The sequence below is a fragment of the Psittacula echo genome (assembly GCF_963264785.1).
Source record: "Psittacula echo genome assembly, chromosome: 20".
NCBI classification, from domain to species: Eukaryota; Metazoa; Chordata; class Aves; order Psittaciformes; family Psittacidae; genus Psittacula; species Psittacula echo.
In genome coordinates, this window is record NC_137756.1 from 6163767 (window position 1) to 6183520 (window position 19754).

The 19754-nt window shown below is 48.6% G+C and overlaps 1 protein-coding gene across 2 annotated transcripts in view; it reads left to right on the forward strand.

The window, feature by feature from the left end:
* Positions 1–3863: 3863 nt before the first annotated feature.
* The window catches only part of NDUFA10 (NADH:ubiquinone oxidoreductase subunit A10), a 34343-nt gene continuing 18452 nt past the window's right edge, over positions 3864–19754 (forward strand). The window contains exons 1-8 of one of the 2 annotated variants that reach the window (XM_080632111.1): positions 3864–3990; positions 4890–5058; positions 5564–5779; positions 7047–7133; positions 8088–8209; positions 10482–10561; positions 13986–14040; positions 17539–17624. In XM_080632111.1, coding sequence (XP_080488237.1) covers positions 3910–3990; positions 4890–5058; positions 5564–5779; positions 7047–7133; positions 8088–8209; positions 10482–10561; positions 13986–14040; positions 17539–17624 — 896 coding nt within the window. In that variant the 5' untranslated portion in view covers positions 3864–3909. Of the gene's footprint in view, positions 3991–4057; positions 4256–4889; positions 5059–5563; positions 5780–7046; positions 7134–8087; positions 8210–10481; positions 10562–13985; positions 14041–17538; positions 17625–19754 lie in introns of those variants that run through there. The other variant, XM_080632112.1, reaches the window with a different exon arrangement.

Genomic DNA, 19754 nt, shown 5'->3' on the forward strand with positions numbered 1-19754 from the left:
GCCCGCACCCGGCACCGGCCGCAGCCGGCGGCACGGAGCGGGCGGCCGCGCCCCGGGCGGGGTTTAACACGGAGCGCGACGGGGCGGCCCCGGCCCCGCACCGCCCCCCCGGGACCGCGGAACGGGGTCAGCTTCCATAGGGAGCCAATGGGTCCCTATGGAAACAGCAGCCGCCGTCCGCAGCGGGGGACCAGAGGTAGTGGGCCTGTAGGGACAGGCCAAGGGGAATGGCTTGAACCTGCCAGAACAGGGGAGACTGAGCTGAGCTCTTAGGCAGAAGCTCTTCCCTGTGAGGGTGCTGAGGCGCTGGCCCAGGGTGCCCAGAGAAGCTGTGGCTGCCCCATCCCTGGCAGTGCTCAAGGCCAGGTTGGACACAGGGGCTTGGAGCAAGCTGCTCCAGTGGAAGGGGTCCCTGGTTGGAGCTGGATGAGCTTTAAGGTCACTTCCATCCCAAACCAGGCTGGGATTCTGTGAATTCCCACTGTTTCCAGTGATACAAGGTAGGGGAGAGAGGATATAAAGAAAGGCTCGTGGCTTAGATAAGAACAAGGAGAGATTGCTCACCAGTTACCATCATGGGCAAAACAGACTCGAGCTGGGGAAATGAGTTTATTACTAATCAAATCAGAGCAGGATAATGAGAAATAAACACAAATCCAAGCACATCTTCCTCTCATCCCTCTCTTCTTCCCAGGCTTCACTTTACTCCCAGAATCTCTCCAGGCGGATGGGGAATGGGGATTATGGTCAGATCATCTCATCACACCTTGTTTCTGCTGCTCCTCCCTCCTCAGGGGAGGACTCCTGCCCTGCTCCAATGTATCTCCCATGGGAGACAGTCCTCCTTGGACTTCTCCAACATGAGTTCTTCCCACAGGCTGCAGCTCTTCATAATCTGCTCCAGTATGGAAACCTCCCATGGGGTGCAGTCCTTCAGGAACAGGCTGCTTTGAGCATCCCCCTGCTCTGTTGTGCATGGGGACCTTCATGGGCTGCAGGTGAATATCTGCTCCCCCATGGACTTCCATGGGCTGTGGGGCACAGCCTGCCTCACCATGGGTTGCACCATGGGCACCTCTGCTCTGGCGCTTGGAGCACCTCCTGCCTCCATCTGCGCTGACTTTAGCATCTGCAGGGCTGTTTCTATCCCATATTCTCACTCCTCTCTCTGCTGCCATTGCATAGGGGTTTTTCCCCTTCTTAGCTATGTTATCTCAGAGGTGCTGCCACCGTCACTGGTGAGCTTGGGCTTGGCCAGAGATGGAATTGTCTTGGAGCTGGTTGGGATTGGCTCCATCAGACACAGGGAAACCTTCCAGCAGCTTCTCACAGAAGCCACCTCTGTAGCCCCCCTGCTACCAAACCCTTGCCATACAAACCCAATACAGCTCCGTGCTCAGATGGTCACCGTGCCTGGGGAGCCGCTCTGCCCCAGTGCTCACTTCCCACTGTGCCTGTTAGCCACCACGCATGGGGCCCACCAAACCCTGAGAGCCCACCAAACCCTGGGCCAGCCCTTTATACAGAGGTGACCACTTCAGAGGAGCTTCCATGCATGTCTGCTGCAGGTCAATGTTCACCCGCAGGCTCACGGTGCTGCTCTCCACGTAGGATGCTCGATCACTGCGTTGTTCCTCCCCAGTGCAGGCAGGCTGGTGTAGGCTGGGAGATGTAGTCTTGCCCAGCGGCCACAGTCCCTGTGTGCTACTGGAGACACCTGAATTACTGCTCTGTTTCAACACCGACATGTTCTGTCATGCAGCCACCAGTGAAGAATGCAAAACTGAGCGGAAGGATGCAGAGAAATCCCTCATTGTCCTGCTCCATGGAATAAACATCCCCTTCTTCCTAACCCTGCCATGACTCCAGGGCTGTGCAAGATAAGCCTCCCCATCTCCCAGAGCCTGATCTTCTCACTGGGCCCAGCAAAAGTCATCCTGTTGCCTCTCACTTTATATTGCCTTGAGTTAACTCTGTCCAAAGCTTTTGCTCTTCCACCCAAAAGCCACCTTTGAAACTGAAACAGGGGATTCCCACCTGCATCACTTTTACAGTGAACAGGACCTGCTGCTTTATTGCTCTATCCTACAAGACCCCTTTAACATCATCCCTAAGATGAGTAACCACCACCAAACACAGCCTTCTCCCCATTCACACCCTATTCAGGACACTGGTGTCAAACACCAGAGTATGACCTGCTGGTGCTATGCGAACAGCACTCATTCCCATGTGGGTCCATGACACCATGGTCCTCAAGAGTCACTCTGGTCACCCCTTCAGCATCCTGACAGCCCTACAGCCTCCACTGCTGCGTTGTCCCTATCCTCTCACTGGACGGACTTGCCTAAAATGCCAGCTATGATATTCAGAGCTATTAAGGACAGAGAGCCAGAGGCAGACACAACATACATGGGTTGTTTGGGGTTGTTTTCAAGCTGTTTACAAATCCCAAGGATGAATTGTTGAAATGAATCTTGATCGCTTCTTGCCAAGGGGCGAAGCAGCAGCAGCTAATGGCATCAGAAACAGCCCAGGTCAGCAGAGCTGATGGCAGGTTCATGGGAAGCATGCTAATACGTTTGGTTATGACCTTCACAGACGCTATAGAAAGACCCAGCCATTTAGTCATGTCCTTCAATAAGGCAGGCAAGGATCCAGCTCAGCCCTGGAATCACACTCCCGTGTCTCCATCACACGGAGAAGGGAAACTGCAGGAGCAGGGCTGCCCAGTGTCTCAGCGGCAGAGCCCATGGACACCCCCAGGGTTGGGAAGGACACACATAGTTCAGCCTGTCTTTGCGCCCAATGCTCTCCTCATGGATTTCTTCTCCCCAGCTTCTACAAATGCCTTTCCAAAGCAGCTCTGCCTCGCTCTTCTACATGCACTGCCTGCTTTCCTTTGGGAAAACCACCTAGTTTACCTTTTTCCACCCATTTGGGATGGACTTTGTGTCAGAGATAGGGCAGCTTTGAGCACATCGACATCTCCTGTAAGGCACAGTCAGGCTGGGGGCACTGCACATGTTTCAAGCCTGAAAAGCAGGAACCCTTCAGGGGTGTCTCTGGCACTACCGAATGCAGCAGGAATGGGGCTGTGAATGTTCTACCTGAGCTGAAGGCCCTAAATTCAGGTGCGTGGAGCTGTATTGAACAAGAGGCAAAGCCATACAGCTGTAGCTGTATTCTGCCTGTTGGGGATGGAGAAGTGAATCACTTATCAGGCAGAAGCAGGAATATGGTTATTGATGTAAAACAGTGATTTAACACAGTTTGATAGTGAATGTGACAGTGGTTTAACAAGACTCGATGGCAAGATTTAGGTTAGACCTTGGGAAGAAGTTCCCAAGCCAGAGGGCTGGGAAACGCAAGCTCTTGCCTACTTGGGCATTGGAATACTCAAGGAAAGGGTCAGCTTGAAGGTGCATGAATTAGCACCCGAGCTTGGCATTTGATGCTTTGGGATTCAATTCCAACACTGAACCATGGAATGCTTTGGGTTGAAGGGACCTTAAAGCTCATCCAGTTCCAACCCCCTGTTATGTGCAGGGACACCTCCCCTTAGAGCAGGTTGCTCCAGTGGAACTGGATGAGCTCTAAGGTCCTTTCCAACCCAAACCGTTCCATGATCCTGTGATCCTGGACACGGGGATGTTACGGTTTGCCGGGCACAGCATCCAGGAGAGGCTGGGATAGGAGAGGATGCCCCTCGTTCTGCCTGATCCCTGCCTGCAGAGCCAGGGCAGGCAGGGCTGCTGCCGAGGGGGCGTGGCCTATGGGATGGGGGCGTGGTCTGCAGTGCGGGGGCGTGGCCGTGGCGCTTACGCTCCGCCTCTCTTCCCTGACGTCATCCTCCTGCGCCCTCCCTTCCCGTCGCGCCGAGGCGGGCCGCGTCCGCTCAGCGCCGCCGCCATGTCCTTGTGGCTGGGGAAGCTGCGCCCTGCCGCGGCTGCCGCCGCCCGGGGCCGCCCGGGAAGCGCTGTGCTACCGGCGGTGAGCGGGGCCGGGGCGGGTAGGGGTGGTTCCTGCGCTCTGTGCGGCTGCCATGGCCGCTGCGGCCTGCGGAAGGGCTCACCTTGGGGTGCCCCCACCGCGGGGATGGCGGCTGCCGGCGGTCTGTGGTGGTGGCGCCGGTTCGGCCTCCGGAGGAGCGGGATTGCGGCTCCCGGGGGGCCGTGTCTGTGGGGCTGGTTCTGCTGTGGAGGTGCCCGTGAGGAGGGGACGTTCCCCTCGTTCAGGTTTAAGGTGAAGACATAAGGTAATGCCTAGAGTGGAGCGTGGTGACTTTTAGCTGGTGAATGGGGTCTTCGGTGTAAGCAGAATATGCAGTAAAAGCTCGTGTGTAAGTGAGGCCTTTACATTGCTTAGAAGAAGGGTTATTTGGTTGTTACGAGGGTGGCATTGCTGAGCAGGGCCAGGTTTACAGGTCAGGTGGATATGTGTTTCCACTCATAAGGAGCTGTGTTGTGCAGAACTGAAGCTGTAACCCTCCTGAGAGACTGGGAGAAGGTTTGTTGTTAACATACACCCACCAACAAGCAAGAATACAAGCGAAAGCCTACTGCAGTATTTCCCTTGAGAATGGAGGTCACATCGTGTATCCATGGCCTTCAGTAAGCCTGGGGACTCTCAGTCATTGGGTAGGTTCCAGAGCAGAGTTCTGGCTTCAGGTTTAAAAAGCACTGGAAGTGGTTGTTCTCACCTGTTCGTAAAGAGCTTCTCAGCCTAAATACAGTCTCAGCTGCTAAGCTGAGGTGGCAGCACTAACTTCCTGTATGAAAGCCCCTTGTCTTAGGTGTGTGAGTGTTTATCCTCCTGCAGAAGGGCTGCAAAAGCCGCGCTTTTGAGGTGAGAAAACTGAAACATGCTCTATTGTTTGTGTTTTCTTTCAGGCAAGAATCCATCTCAGCCCCGTGCAGAACCTGGAGTATGGGTGGCTGGCTTATATGTTGGGAGACAGAGCTACAAAGAAGTTCACTGAATCCAGCAAGGTCTTTACAGTGGAGGGGAACTTATCTTCTGGGAAGGGCAAGCTTGCACAACAGATAGCAGAAAAACTAGGTACTGCTTTGGCTTATTTCTTGAACAACTAATAGGATTTAATGGTAGGATTTTTGTGTAAAACAAGTTCACTGAACCAGCAGTTCTTGACTAGCAAATTCTTAGGGAATGCCACAGTTCATGTGGAAGGCTTGTGGTTACAGGGAGAAGAGAATGTTGGTGAGGCTTTACATGACAACAGGTTGTTTGTTGCATCTGTGGGATACTTGTCTCACTGAGCTCCTTGAGAGGTGGGCTTTTCTGCATGGGTCTTTGCAGAGCATCAGGGCGATCAGAGGACGGGTGGCAAAAAGCGTTGGTTTAGAGCATAGCTCAGCTGTCACTGGTGAGGCGGAAGGTGACAATAGTTCAAATAAGGGTTTGTCTGCCCTCCATGATGTGATTGACCAAAGGATTTTGGGCTGTTGTCAAGAGCTGTTTCAAGTCCCAGCCTTTCATTTTAACCAAGTGAATAGATTCTTGCTGTAAAAGACTATTTCTGATGTGGTGGTTTCTGTTTTGTCAGGCATGAAATATTTCCCAGAAGCTGACATCCATTACCTGAACAGGATCACAGGAGATGGAACACTGCTGCCTGAGAAGTTTAATGGTTTCTGTAACCTGGAGAGGTTTTACAATGACCCCAAATGCTCCGATGGACACTCGTATCGGCTGCAGGCGTGGCTGTTTGGCAATCGTGTTTTGCAGTATGCTGATGCCTTGGAGCATCTGCTGAGCACAGGTTAGACTTCACAGTAGATAAACTCCAGTTCTAAACTAACTTCTGAGTACAAAGTGTGAGTAAGCTGCTTTGAAGGGCTTTGCTAGTAGCTTCCATTGTCTGAAGGGGGCTACAAGGATGCAGAGAGGGACTCTTTGTCAGGAATTGTAGTGATAAGACAAGGGGTGATGGGTTCAAACTGAAACAGGGGAAGTTCAGGTTGGAGATAAGGCAGAAGCTCTTCCCTGTGAGGGTGCTGAGGCGATGGCACGGGGTGCCCAAGAGAATCTGTGGCTGCCCCATACCTGACAGTGTTCAAGGCCAGGTTGGATGGGGCTTGGAGCAACCTGCTCTAATGGAAGGCATCCCTGCCCGTGGCAGGGGATTGGAACTGGATAAGCTCTGAGTCGGGTCCCTTCCAACCCAAACCATTCCATGATTCTGTGATCTGCATTTTAAAATGAAAGGCTCTCATATTCTTAAGCTTTTTATATCCCCCCCCGTACAAGTTAACAGCCCATTTAGAAAACCATCTTGCACATTGTCTGTTAGAAGGTATTTTATGTCCTTTCTAGCAAAGGAAATGTCAGTTACCAATTTAATTAGTTCTTTGGCAATCATAGACTGGATTGGGTTGGAAAGGACCTTAAGATCATGCAATTCCAACCCCCTGCTGTGTGGAGGGTTCTCTTCTCCAGGCTGAACAGCTCCAGTTTTCTCAGTCTGTCTTCATATGAGAGGTGCTCCAGCCCCTGAGCATCCTTGTGGCCTCCTCTGGGAAATAAAGCTCAATCCCTGATCTTGATTTTCAGAAAGGCATTTTAAATGTGCCAGGATAGCTGTGGGTTGTACAGCCCTTCTAAACCTTTCCCTAGGCTTGGTTCCTGATGGTGTCTTTGGTTCAGTCTTCTGGTTTCCATTAAGTACTACATTGTCATTGCATTGTTGTAATTTGAATGTCTTGTTGTGCAAAAAGATTTCCTGTGCCAACAGTGACTTACCTGCTGCTTGTGCTTTAATAAATGTTTTCTGAAAAGGGTCGAAAGTTTCAGGCACATACATAAATGTACTCCTTATATAGAGTAGTACTTCTGATGGGCACAGAAGGAGAATACATGGGTGAGACAGGCATGGTCCACACACGTACCCAGTAAGTTTCTGTGAGCCAAAACCTTGTTCTTCTGTTTTGTTTAACAAAGGCATTCAGAAAATAGACTGTAAGAGCAGTACTGTCTCTAATTTTCCATCTCTTTGAGCCGTGCTGACTGGAAGCTCCCTTCCATTGCAGGACAAGGTGTGGTGTTGGAGCGCTCTCCCTACAGCGACTTTGTGTTCTTGAATGCAATGTTCAAACAAGGCTATATCCACAAGCGATGTAAGTTCCTTGCACTCATCTCTGAAGTGTGGTAAGTCAGTTCTTCAAAAAGAAATAAGAATGCCTGCTGGGAAGATGGACTCCTTTTAAACATTCAGAGTTGTTCATAAGGTGCTTAGCATCTTGCAGTTGCAGGCATCAAGGACTAATCTCAAGCCATGAGACTTTATTCAACACTTTGGTTTTGCTTGTCATAAAATCACAGGATGTTTTAGGCTGGAAGGGGCCATAAAACTCATCCAGTGCCAGCCCCTGCCACAGGCAGGGACCCCTTCCACTGGAGCAGCTTGCTCCAAGCCCCTGTGTCCAACCTGGCCTTGAACACTGCCAGGGATGGGGCAGCCACAGCTTCTCTGGGCACCCTGGGCCAGCGCCTCAGCACCCTCACAGGGAAGAGCTTCTGCCTAAGAGCTCATCTCAATCTCCCCTGTTCTGGCAGGTTAAAGCCATTCCCCTTGTCCTGCCCCTACAGGCCCTTGTCCAAAGCCCCTCTCCAGCTTTCCTATAACCCCTTTAGGCACTGGAGCTATTCTAAGGTCTGTCTGGAGGGGACTCACTCCGACAGCTCCATGTGCTTCCTATGTTGGGGGCCCCAGAGCTGGATGCAGGACTGTGGGGAAGAGGAGTTGTCTCTATATGGTAGAACCACCCAGTTGCATAGACCCAACCTATTCCTCTTTAGATCCATTTTTCTGCATGGGAAGGTGAGGTACTCTACTTCTGTCCTCCAAAGCGGGGTCTGGTGGTTGTGGTTTTGGAGAGGAGGTCTGCTGTTGCTCAATAGCTCTGTGGTCTGCACAGGCAACAAAAACCACTCCAAAAATGACTGTAGATTCATAACGCAGTAGGTTATAATTTTAATGCTGTTCCTATTGCACTTGTCCTCATTTGCAGTGACTCTTCAGATGGGTTGCCTTTAGCTCTGCAGTGTGTTTGGTTTTGTTCTTTATATAGGCCTTGATCACTACAAGGAGATCAAAGAGATCAGCATTTGTGAATTCCTGCCACCTCACTTGGTCATTTACATAGATGTACCTGTTCCAGAGGTGCAGAAGAGGATTCAAGAGAAAGGCGAGGTAATTTTACCTCTTGCTGATACTACTGCCTGTTACTGTCTGTTTGTAGTTGTGCCCTTGTGCTTAAGTCCTGTGGGGTTTTACAGAATCAGAGAATGGTTTGGGTTGAAAGGGACCTTAAAGCTCATTCAGCTCCAACTGCTGCCATGGACAGGGACACCTTCCACTAGAGCAGCTTGCTCCAAGCCCCTGTGTCCAACCTGGCCTTGAACAGTGCCAGGGATGGGGCAGCCACAGCTTCTCTGGGCACCCTGGGCCAGCGCCTCAGCACCCTCACAGGGAAGAGCTTCTGCCTAAGAGCTCATCTCAATCTCCCCTGTTCTGGCAGGTTAAAGCCTTGTCCTGTCCCTACAGGCCCTTGTCCAAAGCCCCTCTCCAGGTTTCCTGTAGCCCCTTTAGGCAATGGGAGCTGCTTTAAGGTCTTACAGTAGCTTTCTCTTCTCCAGGCTGAGCCAGCTCAGCTCTCTCAGCCTGGCTCGAAAGAGAGCAGAGGCTCCAGCCCTCAGAGCATCTTCTGTTACTGAAGTTGCTAAAATTGAAAAGCTATGATTTTCCCATCAGGAGCAATATCTTGTTCATTGAAGCAGACACATTCAGTCATTGTCTAAACTACTGGAGGGCAGAAGGGCAGAATCACTCAAGCAGCAAACTAAGCAACTCCAGCCACGCAGATAATGAAGCAGCAAGGGCAGCCTTACATTTATGGCTTTGAATTCACTTCAGCAATCACCAGCTTCCCTCTTAAATGAGCAGGAAACTGCAAACCAAACTGCTACAAGCTCGCCCTAACAAGGATCATTTTATTACACTAGCCAAAAAGCACCCTGCATTTTCTGTCTCATGGAATACCTGTAGAACGTTAGTTTTAAGTTTGAAATGGGTTGTTTTGCTGTGTTAACACAAAAGCACCAAGCCATAATTTTCTTCATCTCAGAAAATGAACTGGATTTGCTGATCACAAGTGACCCACACGTTAATGTCTGAAAACCCTGTGTTGGAAAGCTGTTTGTTTGAAAACTCTTCCCTGTGAGGGTGCTGAGGCGCTGGCACAGGGTGCCCAGAGAAGCTGTGGCTGCCCCATCCCTGGCAGTGTTCAAGGCCAGGTTGGACACAGGCTTGGAGCAAGCTGCTCTAGTGGAAGGGGTCCCTGCCCGTGTCAGAGGGTTGGAACTGATTGAGCTTTAAAGGTCCCTTTCAACCCAAAGCAGTCTGGGATTTGATGGACCTGGGAGTTCTTTGCTCTTGTGAACACAAGTTTTGATGGCAATTTTGAGACCTTTAGGCAGAAATTGCTGGTGTAACTTTTTGGGTCAGTGGCATTGCTAAAGACTGAAGTGCTTGTTTGAGGCTGGTATTGGGGGAATTCTGCTTTCTCAGTGGATGGCGTCTTGGGTATTCAGTATGCTGTTGTTGCAGAGCAGTGGAAAAAGAAAAGCCAACTCACAGACACAGATCATTCCAACATGATGGGCATCTTGGATGAGCATTTCAAGCAGGAAATGTACTTAAGTTTTAGGATTGAATTGAAGGAATACACGGTAGATTAGAGAAATTCTTGGTATTTTGCAAATGCAGCATTAAACTACAGTGTGTAGAGAGAAACTGTTTGATAGTAGGTATGATATCCGTGCAATTAAAAGAAAAGCTTTTGAAGGAGGTGCTTGCCCACTCCTCTGGCCCCTTTAGGCACTGGAAGCTGCTCCAAGGGCACATTTGCCCTCTTATTGGAAAGGCAAACTGAGAGTCTTCAGTTTTCTGGCTATGACTTCTTTGAGCATGCAGGTAGGTAGAGTTGCTCAGGCCTTAGAAAGCTGATATTTTTGATGCTGGTGATGTATGGTTCTCTTATGTGATCTCAAGGAAAATGAGATGTTTCCTGTTACAGGCTGAAATTGGAAGAAACCTTTTCATTTTGACATTCTTCCCTTGAACCTGCTTTTCCCTTTCTAGATTCACAAGCATATAAGAAGGATCATACTCCTATGGCTAATCATTCAAACCATGGCTGTAGCAGTGCAGGGCAAAGCAGTGATTAACACAGACTGCCTTGTGGTTTAGGGCACTTTCAATATTTAGTGCCACATAAGAGATTCTGAACACTCCAAATGTCTCCATTCTCCTAATGCCCATTAACGTGTATGTGGTTCACTTGGATGTTTGACTGCTAATACAGGGCAAGCTGGTATAGCAGCACTTTCTGCTTAGGCTGGTGTCTGTACTGGTTGGAAAAGAAAGAAGACTCATTTTACAACCTTTTCTGTTTCTTTTTTAGCCATATGAGAAGAAGGTGTCTCCTTCCTATCTCCAGCACATTGAGGATGCTTACAAGAAAACCTTCTTACCAGAGATCAGGTGAGCAAACCTGAATGTTTTGTCTCTTATGTCTTCGAGTAACACATGTGCAGATCCTCAGATCTCTGCCAATGGAAGTAAGTCAACTCATGTCATGTGAGAAATCCTCCTTGTGCCATGTACAGTGTTATTTCTTAGTGATGTGGTATCACATTCCTGGCATCAACTCTGTGTTCTTGTGTGTAGTTACCTCTGGCACTGGGAAGCCTGATGCCACTGTTACAAGGTTGGAAGCTTAAAAATGAAGTCATTTTAGGTGTGAGCCTTCTAAAATAGTGCTTTGTTTCTTAATGGGTTCAGAGTGGGGAAAGTGTTGTGCAATAGTAAATGGATTGGATTTCATTGATCTATATGGTTCAAAGCTAAGGAGCCCTCATCTGCAGTAAGGTGTCATCCTGCTGGCTTGGAACATTGGAACATTGCAACTTTGCTGTCACAGAGTTGGGTACAAAGAAGCATCTACTTGTTCATAGTTAAAAGAGCACTGCAGGAGCAAAGCTGGTCTGTTTGCTCGGCAAAACCAAGTTCTGTCTCTTGACAGCACTCAGCATGTGTTTGGCATCAGTACCTTTCATTCTGTTAGCTTGCAGGAGTGGTTGGAATGCTTTCGTGGCACGATGTCCAAAATGCCATAGCTATAGCTGGGTGTTTGCATGACCTTAGAGTGTGATGAAATCCAAGGTCTTTTGGGAGAGTTCGGATGTTTTCTGTCCTAAAACCTCCTTTCAGTTGGCATAGCTTTGGCTGGTTTCTTGGTAGTGGTATGAAGGAATAGGAAGAAGTTTACCAGGGAAGGGACTGTTCCCTTTTCTAGCATTGGTTCTCCACCTCCTGAGGCATACCCATGATAGCCTTCTGCATTGAAAAGCGTTTGATGGATTCTTTAGTGCTGGTAAGTAAAGACTACAGTGCTACCCATTCTGAGAGACTAAAGGTGCTCTGCTCTGAGCTCCCCTGGCTTTCTCTTGCTTCCCTGTTAGAATGTGTGCTCTGTGAACTTGAGATGAGACTATTACAGTTTGCCAGCTCTCCCAATTGTTATGAAAGAGCTCTATCCGTAATCAAATAATCCTAAATTCCTAAACAAATGGATTTCTGGAAGGGAAACTCTTACAGGTCACAGAGCTAGGCCTACTATACGTGAAAACAATCTGTAATCACTCAAGGTTCATGTGCGCATGAAGCTGACTGAGTTACACTTAGGTGTAAGTAGATCTTTGGGTATGTTGTGGCCTGCTTGTTTCCCGCTTGCTTTCTTGCTCCATCTCCCAGTTTAACTGCACTGTCAGCAGCTGACTGAATAACCTTGTACAGAAGTTGTCATTCACACAAGGCGGTGTGATGTATGGTCAGCTGCATCCCAGTGTATTAGCAGCCAGCACATGGCTCTCAGAAGGGAATGATGGAGGCTAAGGATGGAGAGGAAGGGTGGGAAGTCTTGAGTCTGTCATTGCCCTTAGGGGAGAACTGGTTTGAATGTATTGGTGAGGAGCAAAATGCTGCTTGTTCTTTGAATCAAATCAAGTGGTGTTGCACGAGGCTAAAGCTAGAGCTGGTCCTGCTGTGATTTCAACTCTTTCCCCTCTGTCTCTGCATGGTCAGTACACTTGGAAAGCAAACACCCTCTGGTCGGCACCCTCCTCAGCAGATGGGCTCGCAGGAGCTTGTCAGATCAATCTTTGTGCTTGGATCTGAAGGATGCCTCTGCCCTCTTGATGTAGGGGAGTTGTGATGGTGTGAAGCTTCAGCTTTGTGTGTCTCTGGACCTCACTGTTGGCTTGTTTATTGGATGAATATATCCAAGCTTCAACTGTCTTTAACTGTTTGTTTGCCGAAGTGATCTAAAGGCTGTTAGTCTTTGAGCAGACTAAGAAGTATTTGATTCTGTAACTCTTGAGGATAACCAAAATCTGATTAAAATAGGCTTTCCTGGACCAAAGCCTTAAGATTCCTAATGTTCTCTTTCATATCCAATACTGCCTCCACTGAGCAGCTCTTTGCTCTTAATGAAAGCTCTAAGAAGCTGCAGAGTCAAAGCAAGAGCTGAAATCAAGTGATTATAAATGAACTTTCTTATCAGGGCAGTTTTGACTGACAAGTGTTCATGCAGACCAGGAACTAGTTTGGCGTGCTGCAATTATGGGTTGTTTGATACTGTGACTACTTAGAGCAACCAAGGTTGCTGGCTTTAATGTGATTGAACTTGGGAGTGCCTGGGCTAAGCAGCAGTCTCCATGCTCTTCAGCTTTTCAGTGTGGTGTCTGCTCTGCTGCATATTTGGCAGCTATTTTATTTTCTCTTCAGTTTTTGTTAGCTAAAGGAAAGGTTTTCCAGAGCAACTGGTGCAGGTTTGGGATCAACTCTTGGAGCAGGTTTTGGAGCAGCTCTGCTCTGGAGCCAGGCTGAAAGAGCTGGGCTGGTTCAGCCTGAAGAGGAGAAGGCTTCTTAAGTGGAGACCTTAGAGCAGCTCCAGTGCCTAAAGGGGCTACAGGAAGCCTGGAGAGGGGCTTGGGACAAGAGCCTGTAGGGACAGGCCAAGGGGAATGGCTTGAACCTGCCAGAGGGGAGACTGAGCTGAGCTCTTAGGCAGAAGCTCTTCCCTGTGAGGGTGCTGAGGCGCTGGCCCAGGGTGCCCAGAGAAGCTGTGGCTGCCCCATCCCTGGCAGTGTTCAAGGCCAGGTTGGACACAGGGGCTTGGAGCAAGCTGCTCCAGTGGAAGGGGTCCCTGCCCGTGGCAGGGGGTTGGAACTGGATGAGCTTTCATGTTACTGAGGGTGCCTCTAAGTATGTAGTAGTGAAATATGTTCATATAGGAGCTCCTGTTGTGGCTCTGCTCTGCAAGTGACTCTTCCGTGCTGTATGAATAAGAAAATAATCATGTAACCAGGAAGCTCTTACCTGTTTTAAGTGTTCTTATACTTACAGATCCTGCTGCCTGCTGTAATAGTGGTTGAGGTAGCTCAGTCATGGTAAATAATGATGAATGAAGCTATTCTTCTCTTAAAAATTACCCCCAGGTATTAATGTGCTTTTAAAAAAGAAGGTCTATGGAAGTTTGGAGTTAGACTGGTTGAAAGTTTCACTTGGCCTCAAACAGATTGGGAATTGTAATTGGGGCCAGTTATCCCCAGTAGTGAAATGGAAACAAAGAAATAGGTGGGATTTTGATTAATTTTCAAGTTTGAACTGAAACTCTGTAGGTACCATAAGCCATTTGTTCTTTAAAAGCAATTTTCCACCAGGAAAGAAGCAGCTTACAGGTCTGACAGGAATTCAGTGGCAAGACCTCTATAAGCACTCTGAAATAATGATTCTGGTTCTGTGTGTGGGCCTTTTCACTTCATTTCTGCTTCATTTTGGAGCAGGGGGAGAGGATGGGTAGAGCAATGAGATCAGGGCGATTCACTCTTTCTCCTCTTTGCAGTGAGACCAGTGAAGTTCTGCAGTACACAGCAAGTGAGGCAGAGGATGTGGAGAAGGTAAGAGTTTGCTGTGTATAACAATTAGTTGTTAAACTTTTAAGACTGAAATGTAAAGAGGACATAATGCAAAGAGGTGAGTCACCCCCAGCATTCAACTGAGACTTTGTCTTCCAGTCTAAGGTCTGTCTTGGCTTCTGTCATTGTGCAGCTTCCTATGATCCGGGTTGGTGCAGAGGTTCCTATATGATAAGGTAGCTGTTGTTATCTAAAAGCTACTCGTGATTTGGTTATAGCAAAGAGCTGGATATCCAGAGCTGTTACTAGCTCTGTAACCTTGGATCATTCATCTGTATGACGTAGCACATGGTATCTAAACTGCTATTCTGTCTCCAAATGGTTTTGCCACGCACTTTAGCCCTGGACCAAGCCAGATAAATTGCCTTCTCACTGCTAGAAATAAGCCATCACTTACGTGGCAGGATTTACATGATATCAATGCTTCCGCCTACGTAAGTGTCTTAAGTTTTTGAAGTAGGTGTAATACGTTTCCCTTATTTCAGCAAACATTCTTGCTTATGGAGAGTTACTAATGGTAACAGAAGCTTTTTGCTTCTCCACTGTTAACTTTTCTCTGTAGCTGCTGTCCTCTGCTGTTAAGAGCAACAAGCTTTGTGTAATTGTGGGCAGGTTTGTAGTGGTCCCATTTCAGTTCTAGGGATGAATGCTCCATTGTGAATCCCTACTTGAATTCTGCAGTAGCAATAAGGATGTCAGCTTGCACTAAAAATACCTTTTCAGATATGTCTTGCTGGTTTTAGTATTTTTATCCTCTGTTTCTTGTTTGAAAACTGATAATCCTTCTAGAGTCCACTTCATGCTCTCCTTACCTCTGTCAGAGGGGAAGAGAAATATGAGGCTGGTTATATTGCTTTAGGTCTAGCCCCCAACGCAAGAGAGGTGTGTGTTAGAGTGAGTTCAGAGAAGGGCCACAAATACGCCCCGAGGGCTGGAGCAGCTCTGCTCTGGAGCCAGGCTGTGAGGTCTGGACTGGTTCAGCCTGGAGAAGAGAAGGCTCCTCAAGAGGAGACCTTAGAGCAGCTCCAGTGCATAAAGGGGGGCTACAAGAAAGCTAGAGAGAGGCTTTAGACAAGGAATGTAGGGACAGGACAAGGGAATGGCTTTAACCTGCCAGAACAGGGGAGACTGAGATGAGCTCTTAGGCAGAAGCTCTTCCCTGTGAGGGTGCTGAGGCGCTGGCCCAGGGTGCCCAGAGAAGCTGTGGCTGCCCCATCCCTGGCAGTGTTCAAGGCCAGGTTGGACACAGGGGCTTGGAGCAAGCTGCTCTAGTGGAAGGGGTCCCTGCCTGTGGCAGGGGGTTGGAACTGGATGAGCTTTAAGGTTCCTTCCAAACCAAGCCAGTCTGGGACTTTTCCATCAATGGGTAGTTTTGTCATTGGCTTTTTACTTTATGTGAAATTACATTTCCTGTGCTTTCAGCTCCAGCATCTGATTTGCGACTTTGCCTCTTGGTAAGACATCAAAAATGGCTAAAGAACATCTGTACTTGCCTGAAACTTTCCTTTTTTGGTGATGTCATGTCAACCATAGGTTTTTCAAGTCTTTATCAGCAAAATTAGCATTTAAGAAATACAATACCTCAAGGAAAATGCTAATGCAGTCATAGCTCTAAGCTGTTATTTCTTACCATAAAACCAATACTGGTAATAAAGTGGACCTTTATAGTCAAACCTACTTTGTAATAGCGCTTTGTTCTTGCCTTTGAAGTGGTAATAGATGGCATTTAGTGTTTGCTGTGATTGCAGGGAATAATTATAGTGGACTTAACGTACAGTCAAGAATAGCATTTTTCATTTCTTTTTTTGTCACTCACTGTATTCCTGGTGTCTGCTTACTTGTCATTAATGTGTTCACAATGTGTTATCAGGATTTTGGTCCTGACCTCCTTGGTTTATCCCTTCCTTCTGGAAAAGGCCTCTGAAAAGTGATGTTTGGAGCTGTAGCAACCTGCTCCTTCCCAAGTGGCTTCTATGTAGTATCTGCACCTCATTGTGCATTGCATCATCCCAATACTAGTTCAGGTTTCCTTCATATCTACTCAGTTGTGTTTGATAACCTCAGGCTCGTGTGAAGCAGTTTCCCAGTGAACCAGCAAAGGTCTGTTTTCCAATGGAGCCAAGCTGTAAATGAAGCTCAAACATGGGATTGAAAAGCTTGGAGATGCTGAAGGAATGATTTGCTGAGCTGGTGTTCTATGTTTGAATGGTTCTGAGTGCTGAGCTGGCAGTTTTGCCTTTCTGCTCGAGGTGCATGCATGGGTAGGTCCTGATGAGTGATGAAACTGTGAGCCTTTGGATGGCTGCTTTCAAGGTGTTTAAGTTTTCCAGCCTGAAACATGCCTCAGGTTCTGTGCTGCAAACCACACACAGCAACACAAGAAGCAGTTGCCATGATTGCTCTACAACCTTGTTGGAACAGAACAAAACAATAAACAGGTTTCTTATGTAGCATGATGGGTTTTACTTAGTGTAAGCAGCAGGTCATGGAGGAGATTCTGCCCTTCTGCTGCACTCTAGGGAGATGCCCCCTGCAGTCCTGATCCAGCTCTGAGGCAACAGCACAAGAGGGACGTGGAGCTGTTGGAGTGAGTCCAGAGGAGACCATGGAGATGCTGGGAGGGCTGGAGCAGCTCTGCTCTGGAGCCAGGCTGAGAGAGCTGGGCTGGTTCAGCCTGGAGAAGAGAAGGCTCCTGAAGGGGAGACCTGAGAGCAGCTCCAGTGCCTAAAGGGGCTGCAGGAAACCTGGAGAGGGGCTTGGGACAAGGGCCTGTAGGGACAGGCCATGGGAAATGGCTTTAACCTGCCAGAGGGGAGACTGAGATGAGCTCTTAGGCAGAAGCTCTTCCCTGTGAGGGTGCTGAGGCGCTGGCCCAGGGTGCCCAGAGAAGCTGTGGCTGCCCCATCCCTGGCAGTGTTCAAGGCCAGGTTGGACACAGGGGCTTGGAGCAACCTGCTCTCGTGAAGGGTTACCTGCCCGTAGCAGGGAGTTGGAGCTGGATGAGCTTTAAGGTCTCTTCCAACCATCACCGTTCTCTGATTCTGTGGTTTTCGTTTGCAACACAAGATGGTTAAATTTGGACTTTTTCCCATTCTCATTCTACCTTAGCATTGGGGCTGTCCCTTTTGTCTTTCCGTTCAGCCCCAGCAGCAGTTTGAAGAAGGTAATAGGGAAGTACTTGGAAATAAGGCACCTCTCAGGTGATGTATTTGCTGCCTTCCTCTGCTGGCTGAGGCTGAAGACACCAGCAACTCCGGTGCTGACCTCTGTGTGCTTGCCCAGGGAAGAAATACGACTGGGAGATGATGTGTTAGCTCCAAACATTGGCATTGTCAATACAGCTTTAGCAGCTAAGTGGTTTTGCTGGGTGACTGAACAGTAGATTTTGATCATTCCATTGATTTTGGGGGGCGTGTTCATTGATGATCATGTTCATGATCAGACCGCCTCTCAGATGTGACTTTTGTTTACTGATTCCAGGTCGTTGAAGACATCGAGTACCTGAAGTTTGACAAGGGGCCATGGCTGGAGCAGGATGATGTTTCTTTCCATCATTTGAGGCTTTAGTAAGTATGATGTCTTTCAGGAACTGCACATGATTTAGCATCAGATCTCAGGGAAAACAGTGAAAGCCTTGAGTTTTTAAAGGAGTACTTTTATCTGCACTCTGACTTGGTTTCTGTCAGAAGGTAGCAGTGATAACAGCAGGCTTTTGTACTATATAGGTGCTTGGCACTATAATATGCTGTGGCATTTTGCCGCTGCTGATAATCAGACAAGAGACTCTTGAGGAACAGATTCCATCCCATTCACAAAGCACAAGAACTCTCCAGGCATTTCCTCAGTGCTGTGACCTGTGGCCCTTAGGAAGGTATTGTTGTGAGCACTTCTGTTCCTGGGTGATCATAGAAAAGCATTTTAAACCAGTACACCTCTACAGTTGCTTTAGCTGGAACACATGGATGAAAGTGTAGGTGTGAGCTCTCTACATACACATCAGTGGTTTGGTTCAACATATTTTGGAGTTGGAGGACTGCATCTCTTTCCTGCTCATCCCTGTGAGGGTGCTGAGGCGCTGGCACAGGGTGCCCAGAGAAGCTGTGGCTGCCCCATCCCTGGCAGTGTTCAAGGCCAGGTTGGACACAGGGGCTTGGAGCAAGCTGCTCTAGTGGAAGGTGTTCCTGCCTGTGGCAGGGGGTTGGAACTAGAAGAGCTTCAGCATCCTTTCCAGCTCAAACTATTCCATGATTCAGTGTTGGAATTGAATCCCAAAGCATCAAATGCCAAACTTGGGTGCTAATTCATGCACCTTCAGGCTGATCCTTTCCTTGAGTATTCCAGTGCCCAAGTAGACAAGAGCTTGTGGTTCACAGCCCTCTGCAGATGTGTAGCTGCCCCATGCCTGCATGGACTTTTCCTTTTGGAAAGACTGGGGGTATTTTAGCATGTGTGTGCTTGCAGCCCACAAAGCCAGTGGTATCTTGGGCTGCATCCAAAGGAGCATGGCCAGCAGGTAAAGGAGGGGGTTCTGCCCCTCTGCTCTAGTGAGCCCCCATCTGGAGAATGGAGCCAGTCCTCTTTGGAGTCCTCAGTACAGGAAAGACATGGATGTGTTGGAGAGGGCCACAGTAATCAGAGGATTGGATCACCTATGAGGAAAGGCTGAAGATTTGGGGTTGTGCAGCCTGGAGAACACTCCGGGGAAACATTATTGCAGCTTTTCAGCTGTTAAAAGGGGCCTATAAGAAAAGATGAGGAGATACTTTTTATCAGGGCCTGTTGCAGAAGGAGGAGGGGTGATGGTTTTAAACCAAGAGAGGGAGATTCAGGTTGATGTGAGGAAGGAATTCTTTACAATGAGGGTGGTAAAACCCTGGCACAGGTTGCTCAGAAAGGTGGTGGATGCCCCATCCCTGTAGACATTCCAGGCCAGGCTGGATGTGGTTCTGAGCAACCTGATCTAGTAGAAGATGTCCCTGCAGGGGACCCTGTCCCCCCTGCAGGGGGGTTGGACCAGATGAGCTCTAAAGGTCCCTTCCAACACAAAGCATTCTGTGACTCTATGCTCCTGATGGATGTGTGTTCCATATGCTGGCACATGCTGCCCTCTCGTGGGTGTTCCTTCCTGGAAGGCTGCACCCGGTATTTATTGTATTCATCTGCAATTGCTTCCTTCACTGACCTCATCGTTTTGCACAGCCCACTGCTGCTTTGGGCTGTCTCACATCTGATGCTTGGCAGAGGAGCAATATGCTCTGTATGAGAGGGTGCTGCAGTTGTAATCCCACTCTGGTGCTCCTCGGCTGTTGTCACTTTTGCCTCTTTGACCTTCAGCTGGCTACAGCATTTTTGGGCAAAGGGGTTGATCAATGGGCAGGGGTCAGAGTAACTTTTTCATTGTGTGTTTATAGGGTCTACTGTGCACAGAGACAAGGCCAGGTTGGACAGGGCTTGGAGCAACCTGCTTTAGTGGAAGGTGTCCCTGCCCCGTGGCAGGGGGTTGGAACTGGATGAGCTTTAAGGTCACTTCCAGCCCAAACCAGACCCCAGCAGGGTTTCTGACTAACTTGGTAATGCAAGTAAGTTAAACTGGTAAGGCAAACCTGTATAAGCCTGAGTTGCGCAATGATACCTTTCCTCTTCCTGCCTTGCCCTCTCTTTCCCTAATAGAATAGTGTGTTTGTGGTGTATAACAT